The sequence below is a fragment of the Simochromis diagramma genome, unplaced genomic scaffold (assembly GCF_900408965.1).
Source record: "Simochromis diagramma unplaced genomic scaffold, fSimDia1.1 OVJJ01000304.1, whole genome shotgun sequence".
NCBI classification, from domain to species: Eukaryota; Metazoa; Chordata; class Actinopteri; order Cichliformes; family Cichlidae; genus Simochromis; species Simochromis diagramma.
This window is the reverse complement of record NW_024387030.1, coordinates 11,541,649-11,552,500: the sequence shown is the minus strand read 5'-3', so window position 1 is coordinate 11,552,500 and position 10,852 is coordinate 11,541,649. Positions and strand designations below refer to the sequence as shown.

General features: G+C 40.2%; 1 protein-coding gene across 3 annotated transcripts; it reads right to left on the bottom strand.

Moving 5' to 3' along the window:
* Positions 1–368: 368 nt before the first annotated feature.
* LOC120739727 (heterogeneous nuclear ribonucleoprotein Q) lies at positions 369–9,139 on the bottom strand. 3 transcript variants are annotated; one of them, XM_040041601.1, is made up of 12 exons: positions 9,002–9,139; positions 7,069–7,225; positions 5,990–6,108; positions 5,615–5,722; positions 5,341–5,454; positions 4,883–5,059; positions 4,496–4,631; positions 3,908–4,113; positions 3,619–3,768; positions 3,395–3,516; positions 2,931–3,253; positions 369–2,469 (listed from the first exon to the last, which is right to left on the bottom strand). In XM_040041601.1, the coding sequence occupies exons 2-12, from the start codon at positions 7,211–7,213 to the stop codon at positions 2,441–2,443; spliced, it is 1,629 nt and encodes a 542-aa protein (XP_039897535.1). In that variant the 5' UTR covers positions 7,214–7,225; positions 9,002–9,139; the 3' UTR covers positions 369–2,440. The 3 variants fall into 3 exon arrangements, with proteins under 3 accessions (XP_039897535.1, XP_039897536.1, XP_039897537.1); XM_040041602.1 differs by having other exon boundaries at positions 369–2,466; XM_040041603.1 differs by lacking the exon at positions 7,069–7,225 and having other exon boundaries at positions 9,002–9,138.
* Positions 9,140–10,852: the final 1,713 nt, after the last annotated feature.

Sequence of the window (10,852 nt, the reverse complement as noted above, 5' to 3'; positions counted from 1 at the left end):
TAAATACTGTTTAATTTATTCAAAGGCACCAATACTGTGCATGTATGCCTGTCCTATGAATCTAATAATATAAGCCTTATAAATCATATACACTATTATACACACAAAACATACATATATAAAGATGAAAAAAAAAATACATAAACTGTAGCATATTAGATCTTGTCTATTACACCCCCCCACTGCGCTCGTCAACCCGTTTAGGAAAATATTTATTCGAAATCTTGCATTTTAACATGAAACTTTAATGCAAATCTTTTTACATGAAATTTAAAATACCAAAATCCAAAATGATCGACTGCCTCCAGTTAATAAAGTCCTTGCACCTCATGAAGGCTTTTGTTTTAATCAAAAGAGTAAGACACAGATAAAAATCAAAAACTTTATTACAAAAATAAGTTACACTCACCTCCATTTTACAGTATAAAACAATTTATTTGCAGGAATGCAAAAAACGTTGTTGGCCACCAACAATAGTTTAAAACTGCTAACATTTTTTTTTTCTCAAAAGGTGGTTGTTATGATTTTACTGAGGGAGTTAACTGTATAGAAAACTGGGATTGAAGAGCAGTTTCCTTTATGCTATACCTGGAAGTAGAAATCGTTCACTGCAGTATCCCTTCTACCACTGTGAGACCATGATCCCTCACCAAATCATAGCAGCTAATGTTAGGCACACATGCTCACTGGCTGGGCAATATGGCAAGTCAGTCATCCAATAAGATTAACTCCAGAGATCTTCTACATAGTTGCTGTACTGGGGAGGGATCATTCGAGATTAACACGATCTTATAAGAGGAAGGATTGGATTAGGCTCTTACATTATTCCGATGCTGTCTGAAAATGTGTTGTATTGATATAAAAACAAACCCACTGGAAGAATACAGTGGCACAAAAGGGACACTGCAGGGCTTTATTTTTGTTTGTTTTTTTTATTGTTTTTTTAATCAAAGGCAGTTGGATGCCCGTGATCTTGAAGCCTTTACAAAAGTAACATTTTCCGAAAAACTATACAACCAGTAACTACATACTCTGAATAAGCAAGGCAGCTAATTCAGTTCAAAATAAGATAAAAGCAGGGCTTGTTCAGACTCATCATATGAGATTGTTTTGCATGCCCGGTGTGACTGTTTGCAGTCTGCAGAGCTGCAGCTAAAATGACTATATTACATTAAGTACATCGTTTTTGCGCTGCAGCTCTTGTGCATATTTTGTATGAAAACAAGCCCTGCTTTCATCGATATAGTTTCCCTATTTACAGTACAGGCCGGGTAGTTTAGTCCTCTGTACTGAGGTAGTCAACCAACCCTTTAAAGACAAGTTCTGAAAAGAACCACTTTCCTGGAATGCCTGACTTATCCATGCCAGGTGGGTACACCCTAAAACCCTGCAAATGTTCTCTTTCAAACATCCAGATCAAACAATTAAGATTAACATGGATATTCCGACAATAAAAATTCCGATTAGCACAAAAATATACAATAGCATCAAGCTCCTTTGAGCCACTTCAAACCTAAGAACTTAAAAAGTGCAATTTCGTCATTAATTAAAAAAAAAAAAATTAAAATGGCATGTTCAGGGACAGGGAAGGGGTAGATTGTAAGGGCAATTCATAGGTCCCCGTCTAGGAACAGGGACTCAGCAAAGAGGCTGTGGCAAGTATTCAGACTCCTCCAGTCATTTTATAAGGTGGCAGCTTCAAAACAAAAACAAAAAATGAGCCCTTTTCAGACATGCACTACTCTCTCCAATAATCTGAACATGGTGGCTTCATTTGCATGAGCACCCAGGTCACTTTTCCATGAAAGTTGCATTGGTAAGCTTACTAGGTTGGACCTAGTAACAAGTCTTTAAACACAGCATAAGGTTGAACTGTACACAGTAACATTAACGGATGGGCACACCCAAGATAGACAGTTCATGTTGACGCTCTAAACTGCTCGGCTCACAAAAGAAAGTGTTCAAAAGCAAAACTTGCCCTATGCCCTCTTATCTCTGTTTGGTTTCCAAATATTAAGACATTTCTTCACGATCCATAAGAGATGCATCTCCTACTCTGCATGGAAAACCTTAACAGCGCAGAGAGCGCAAGCGTTCAAAAACGTGGTTACATTTTGAGTCGATGCGGACAGAATTTGTTGCCATAAAGTAACAATTCTTTTGCATGCATTATCGTAGGCATATCTGAATGATGCCATGATGAATATTAATGTAAAAGTGACCCATGTCTGATTGGCAGAATGACACCACTAAAGAGATTATAGTTATGCATTAACCCATGTCTGAAAAGGGCTAAAGTGAGTTAAAATATAGAGGAGGGGAGATGCTTCTTCTGTAAGGCTGGAATATCATTGGACCTTTTTCTCATGCTTGTTGTTTCGACATCCATTGCAGCTTACGGTGTAACCCCACATATCAAGTCAGTATCCACTGTGACAGGTCAGGACCGCCCTCGGCCCCGTTTCCCTGCTGGACCAATAAGAAAGAAAGATGAAATTAGCACAGGAAACCAATGTTGCACACAGTTGCCATAAATCAGACAATTAGACCAGACATCAGACATTCACACCAGCGGTCTTGCCACTTATGTGGGCATCAGCTGGCCTTAAAAATGCTATGAATGACCCTCTCTGCTGGCAAACAAGCTGACTCAAAGATCCCACCAGAAAACTGGAGCCTTAGAATATGGCCAAGTTCATTTGAAGATAATCGCCCTTAACTTTTCACAACTATAGCTGCTTTCATTTTCTATCCATCAGTCGTTTCATTCACGCCACTGCTCTTAACTTTGTGCTTTAATTTCTGACCCAATGTCAGAATACTTGCTTACAGCAAACAGAGCTTAAATGTATTTTTAAATTTGAAAATAAAAAGCACAAAGTAAAAATGTGGAGGTGTGGTGGGTGGTCACACAGGAAAAAGTCATTAACCTCTGATTGTTCCGAGGCCTCCTCGTTGGGAGAAGCCCACTCGACCCCTTGGGGTGATAGCACCACGGCCCCTGGTCTGATTGGCACCACCACGGACTCCTCTTGCTCCTCTTCCTCTCCCAGATGCTTGGAAGTCCTCATAGCCATAGTACGGGTCATCGTAGCCGCCCCGGTAGTTGTGGTAATTATATCCATAGTAATCGTAATAGTCTTCATATCCATAATAATCAGGCGGATAAGAATAACCTCCTCTACCGCCTCGTCCTCTGCCTCTTGTTGGTGGTGGCATGTGGGGGGGACCGTAATAATAGTAATCATCATACCTGAGAGGGGATACAGAGTTCTCATCAGGAAGCCATCATGCCATATAACATAATTTTAAATTTGACAGTTTTGGCTAAAAAGGTTGTTGGATTAATTACACACAACACAAACCTAGTTGCAATTACAAAGTTCTTGCTTACATTTGTGTTTTAGCGGCTTGTCTCTGGGCTTTACGCTCTTTCCTCTTCTGGTCAGGTGGCTTGGCAAAGACAATTTCAATGTGCTCTCCTTCGAGGTCTTTGCCATTAAGATCAGTCAAAGCCTGTGACGTGAAATCGAGACAATAGTGAAATACCATTCATACACAAAAATCCCAACGGGTTAAGTACAAACAGTCTGATTCTGAGACAGTTTCCCCTCATACCTTCACAGCACTTTCTCGTTCCTCAAAGTGTATGAAGGCGTAGTCTTTCAACTTCTTCACTCGCTCCAGCTTGCCGTGTTGGCTAAAGGTCTTTTCAAGTATCTCCTCTGTAACAGTGCTCGCCAAGTTTCTCACAAACAGCACCTTGACCTGGGTAGAGAAGCATGTTTTGTTTATTCCCCATGCAGAAATGCAGTGCAAATCCAAACAAATGCACAAGACGAAAGAGGTTGTGCATGCAAATACACTCAAGGTTACATTGCTGAGGACTTTTCGTCCTGTGCCTTACCTTGGCCATGACCTCTGGGTCTGGGTCCTCAATGGGATCAGCCCACTCCACTGTGACCAAATTTCCCCAAACTTTGACCTTGCCACTCATTAGTCGGCGCCGGGCCTGAGCTGCCGTCTTGTGATCTTCATACTCAAGGAAGCAAAAACCTCGATTCTTTTTCTTGTCATCTGGCTGGTGGTACAATATGACATCATTTAGACCCTCTGTAGAGAAGAGAAACAGGAGAGAGAAGTGTAGACAAAGAAGCAGTTAAGTCAAATGTTCTATGGAAAGCATAAACCTAAAGCCATAAATGCTTGATTCAAAACATGAAATGATCAAAATTAGAGAAATAAAATTTGAAAAACGACGTTTTCTGCAGTTTGTGTCCAGTCAGATCTTAGCGGTAAACCATCAGAGTAATGTGAATCACTCAAGTACAGTCATAAGATCATCATTTGGACCAAAAAAAAAGTTTTAAAAATGCCTACTGGACAAGCTACACCTGCAAATGTGCAAGGTGTATCCAATCAAATATACAAGCAAAGCAAAACCCATTCCAAGATGGTTAATGGATGGAAAAGGTTAAAAAACAGTTTGACTCACCTGTTACTTTCGCAAATTCTTCAACAATCTGCTCTTTCGTTTTACTCTTGGGGATGGAGCCAACAAACAGTCTATTATTGGCCACAGAGATGCACACTCCAATGTGTTTTCCTGGTCGAATTTCATTGTTGTTGCACTGCAAAAAGACGCAGGAGTATAAGAGGAAAAAATATATAAATAAAAGGAGACAGTCAAGTCTAGTTAGGAGAGCTTATTGCAACTGGTGGTGATGCTTTAAGATAATTATTCGCCATTGACAAACATGAGGCACATGCATGCTGCATAAATATATTCCTTTATTCTTCATTTGAAAAGTCCCCTTTGTTAAAACAAAGCCATAGACTAATTCATTTTCTGGTCATAATTAGAGTATTACAGTAGACCTACCAATTTGACAGCCTGCTGTGCAGCTTCTTTAGTGCAGAAAGTGACAAAGGCATAGCCTCTGTTCAGGCCACTTAGGGGATCCATCATCAGGCGCAAGTCCCATATGGGCCCAGCTTTCTCAAACAGTGGAACCAGTTCATCCTCAAAGAGATCTCTGGGGATTTTTCCTACAAAAATCTGCCAGGTTGACAGGAAAAGGAGGTGTAGCGCGTGAGATCAAAGTACTCATTTAAGATGCGTGGTACAAAGGGTACTAACATTGTGGTAAATGGTATCCAGTCAGGTCTTAGCGGTAAACTATCAGTGTAACCAAAGTTACTACAGCAGTGAATACTTTCATCATTTGGACACCATAAAATAAATTACTGCACCTCATACAATTAATCTCAGAACACATTAATATATAAAGGTGCAGCATATTAAATGGCTAAATAAAGGGATAAGTGATTGTTTCATACCTCTGTACCAATGGTGGGTTGTGCCCCTGAATGGGCAGACTCTGGTGGGGGACCACCGTACTTCCTCTGTCCTGTTGTCACATCAAGTGTGTAGCCAGTCCTCTCCAGCAAAGCCTAACAATTAAAAAAAAATAAGGGAAAAAAGAAAAAGAGGTGGAGCAGAGACAGAATTATTGCATTTTTTGGGCCCAAAAAAACATTCATTATTCAATAGTGTCGAACGAAGCATGAAATCAGTTTTAGAGTGATTTTTAAATGAACCATCAGTTCTCACTTTGATTTTGGCTTCATCTGGTCCTTTGTTGGTGTCTGACACTTTGGTCCCTTGTTTCTCTCTCTGTCTGTACGTCTTCATCACGCCACAAAGAAAGGCACTTTTGTTCTGAAAGACAAACAATTTAAATTGGATCAAACAGTAACTAAAAAAAATTATCAATTTCACTGTCAAATATTAATATATGAAATTTACCCTTCAATATATATGAGCAGGCAGAAGGAACAGGAAGCTTAATGACAATTAAGACCTATAGTGTAGTTGCACATTTCAACATAATACTGTTATTTCATTACACTAGCACTCTGATTGTGGCTTTGCATTGAGGTATTCAAAATTATGTAAATAGCACCAGCAGCAGCACCGCATGCATACCTGAACATGTGAGAGGTCGCTGTCCTTGAATTGCAAAAGGACTTGGAGAGCACCTTCCTCGTTGAATTCTTTCAGAGCCTCAATCGCTCGATCATCTAAATCACTGTGTGACACCAAACCTGCAGGTTGAACGACACACACACACACACACACACACACACACAAATAGTGAGCTACTAATAAGGGGGAAAAAAATTACAAAAATGATACATAATTGACAAAAGTGCAAGGACCTAAATGAAGTATTTAAACGGGGATTATTTTGTGAAACCAATATAATGAATGAATAATGACTTGTACAATTAGGAGTGAGGAGTGGGACGAGCATAATCTAATAGAGCCGTATTCAGTAGTCGGGCTGTACTTTACTCCTCAACCAGCAAATTTTTGCAGAACTAATCACAACAGATGTGACAGTGCAACTCGATATGCTCATGCCCCTCTATACTGTGGCTGGGAGTTTCTAATGAGCCAGTCTACATTCTCCTTTATGGAGAGGCTGTCACCTGTCCCAGGCAGCCATATACCAGACAGCTGCTGCCATTGTTTCTGCCTCAGTTCCATCTGGCTGAAAAGGCCAGACCAGTACTTTTTCTAGATGTGACCAACCAAACAAGTCCTAAAATGACCCCCCCAAAATTTGTCATTACAGTTCATCCCCATTTGATCTTCTACTAAAAATCAACAGTTATTTAAGCTGTAGCTAGTGTCCCATTTAGTCACTGCTCTGCTATAATTTTATGGGATGCAGAGAAACCTCACAGAAATTAATAGCAATACTGAATAGGCTCATCAAAAGACTCCCAGAGAGAGAGAGGTAGAGAATTCATTCGCCCTGACACCAGTGATCATGCAACCATGTTGGGAATGCAAATGCTGCAATCATTTACACACTCTGGTAATGTGTAATTTAAAATTCTGTAGCACTGCAGTACCCATTTTGGTAGGAAACCACAAAAAGTTGCTTCGGGATCCCAATTCCCCCATTCAAAAATGTGATAAAATGACAATACATGCAAGAAATTGCTAAACATAAAAATTTGCATACTGAATATGCAAGAGTATTCATAGTGCCTTACCTGCTAGGTAAATTTCATCTAGTTTTTCAGCAACTTTCTGTGGTAAACCAGCTTCTAATAAAGTCTGGAAGTGCTCAGAATGGGTAACTGCAGAGGTGTCCATTGGTTCTTCTGGACCATTTCCATTAATATGTTCTGTGGCCATGTCTCCAGAAATCTGTGTAAATGCAATGAGCCAAATTAATCCTGGGTCAAGGGCAACAATTGTGATGTGCTCAAAAGAGTGTGAAGTCTCAGACTTGTCAGGAAAATCATTTGGGGGAAAAATCACTTCACCAATTGTAATGTTTGCTGGAGTGCAACTTTCATACTAATAAAACCCAATTTTAACAAAGGAGATGCTGACATGTGCCGAACCAATTATCATGGTCATGTGCTCCTTCCCAGTCTGGAGACTTTTCACTATCTTGACTTAGCACTCAGCTTGAACTAGAAGCTCAAAAGCCTGATATAGGCAGTGTGACACTGTGTGCAATACATTGGGTTCAGGACAAGCACATACCAAAGACTTCACCAAAGAATTCACCTCAGCTGCATATTACATATGTATAATAAAAAAAAAGAAGGGGGGAAAAGGTTTAACTACGAGGTTCGTGGCCATGTGGCAGTATTTTCATTCTGGTTTGTTCTGAGCTAAAAAAAAGTTGAGCAAACGGAGCCAAGTTTACGCGCTAACGCCCGAATCTCAGTCTTCTCCTGCCTGCTACGGTCTCTAAATTACATGTTAGCTTACCTTCTCACTACTGACTTCAGCACAGGACAGATAGCTGATACACGTGTTCCATCAGAGAGAGTGAACCCCGGTTTCCGGTGACTGACCAATGAACAACTATGCATACTTTAGCATTTTGTTTATACCTTCAACTATTGTTACACTGAACACAAACACTCTAATAATCGTGTTAATGACCAACCCAAACACTGCCTCTCATTCCTTTGTATGGATAGATTTTGGGGTACTAACAGCAGCAATCTACCTGCTCACCGGTCACAATGTCTATCCGGCAACGGCAGACTCAGCGAAAACGTGGACGGCAATCTTATGTTTTGGCCTAACATTAACAGAAGCTCGTATTGTCCAGTCGATGTGCTATACTGACTGCTAATCAATCTCGTATCGGTAGGCACGTGCTTTCTCCGTGGCAAAAACCTTTCTACTACGCTAAATGCACGAGTGAAACCCATTTACAAATAGATCTTAAATTTTTAACCTATTCACGTTATCGGTTTTATGGAAATTAATTACCCCCGCAGTCTCCCCTCAAACTTCTACCATAATGTTAGGTTTGGGTTAGGTTTAGCGGGGAGGGACCGACTCGCACACGTTGAAGCTAACTAGCGAGCGGGCTAGTTTGCATGGCTAATGTTTCAGCAATCAAGCTAGGGGCATTAATCGGGACAATAACATGAGGCGCTTGTGTGCATTTACTATGAACACAGCTATAGTTATTCTTTAAGTATGCAATACACACATGTGTTAGTAAAGTACTAAGGGATGATCGCCACTTCTTACCAATATAACCGGCCTTTGCCAGCTAAGTGCTGTTAGCATACAATGACAATGAGCATGTCATTTTCGTGATCTGTCAAAATGGGTTAGCCTATGCTAGCATGCTAATTCGAACGGAATTTCAGTGAGGCCATTGTTACAACGTCATTTGTCGATGAGGACTTAGCCAATTGACAAAGCATAGCTTTTTAAATACAATTAGATCCAACGTGGCCTTGGAAGCTAGAGGATTAGCCTGCTAAATGCGTGGTCTGTCAACGTGCCGCCACATAGGAAGAGTCCATTTTCAAAAAGCCGGTCTGGAGAACTCGTTCCCAACCACCACCAGTTTCCACATTGTTTGAAACAGCACCGCACGATTCACACTTTTTTAGCACTCAATTAAGCAACAATAACGTTATCAATTACAAGCATTCGCCCTACCTGCCGCTGGCACACCAACGTGTATGGTGCTGATTATTTAGGAAGATAAATGTGATACTGAAAAAGAGAGAAAAGTGTAAAACTCCCGGCACTGGTCCGGCTTCAGTCATTCACTCTTGATGATGTAAAATGGCTGCCACGTTCACGCCTCGAGTTTTGTCTCGTCGATGGGGTTTCTTGGACATCCCTGCACGGGCTTGCCTTGTATGCATTTTACAGTAGAGCAGCAGGTCATCTGCAGCATCCGTCATAACTCCAAAAGAGCAGTCATTTCCCCGCGTCGGAATCGTTTATTGATGGTGCAAGTGAACAAAAAAACAAAAGGGTGGCACAAACAGACATCAAATTTAAACACGAAAGTAAATCACGAAACAAGGAATTACACAAATTAAACATATGTGTTGTTTTTAGACTACTTAACTAATAATGGACTGTCAACCCAGTGATAATAGCATTAATAATGAGTGTAAAATGACGGTGAAATCTGGTAAGTATGTCCCACTTTTCACCACACTGTGTCAGTCTTCTCGTAGATATAGCACTTGCCCATTTCGTAAACACAATAAAGAGACTGTGTAGGCTAGTTGAAATCCAACGTATACATACCGAAACAATATGACTATATGTTGCAAAAAAACAAAACAAAACTGTGAGTTATGAGGCTGCACTCTTCTTTATCCATGCAAAGTTGCATCGTAATATTTACTGAGCAGTAATGCGCATAAAAGTGACAAAACGACATATGTAAAAAGAGGAAAAGTCACAGATCAAAGTTGATAGCCTATATAAACTCGTACTAAAGCCTTTACTAATAAAGCACTACTCTTGTGTGCATTGGTGTTGCAGAAAAATCAAGTTCGGCACTGTTTTACTTATAAATTTGGGATTCTGCTAACACATAATTTACCATTATGATCCGAAAGGCATTTATTTCAGTGTTGAGCTTTAATATAACTTAAGTAATTGCTGACGCACAGAGCGTTTATGAGGCTGGAACACTTCAAGGTTGAAGAAATAAAAGTTTGTGGCTGCACAAAAAAAAAAGCATTTTCTGTCATGGGTTGTGAAGTGAAGGACCCAAATACAGAAATTAAGCCCAAAAATGTGTTCATTAGGTTGTAAGTCAAGGCAAAGTCCACAGTGGAAAAAAGCGCAGAACTCAAAATCCATGAGAACTTACACGGATAATATAACAAAGTCTTGGACTATCTGTTCAGTACACCTTGGGGAAACAGCTCAGGGAATCAGACACAGTTGTAGGCAATTAAGACAAAGCAAGACACAAACAAAAACATACCGCCGATAATTACTAAGCACATCTCTGTTCAGAAAAGCGCAGTCTCAGGAACGGCAAAGATACTGCGCAAGACCCTCAAGCTCCCAGGCCTCCGGTAGAGGACCCGAGGTTGAAGGATAAAGACCGCCCGCAGGGACGAGAGAGGGGATACAGTCCTAAAAACCTATAGATAGGCTACCTTAGCATTTTTTCAATATGCGCAGTTTTTATTTCGCATACTGCAATCGATGTACCCCAGAGAAGTCAACAGGTTAGGTTTATGTCCACTTTGAATTTTTGGAATAGTAAAAAGCTCACTACTAATGCCCAAAACAGGTCACAAATGTAGTTTAAAGCATAATTCAAAAACTGTTGTTTCAAGAGCTACACACACAAAGAGCTCATCAATAAGTCAGACAAACAAAACTTTTTCTCTTGAATTTCTGCTTGAGCTATACATTTTTTTTATTTTGGCATTAAAAAATGTGTAGATGTCTAAAGCCAGCTGTAACATCCACCCCAAAACCAGTCATGGGAGAACTGGAGACTATTGCCTATGACAAAAGTTTAAAGGT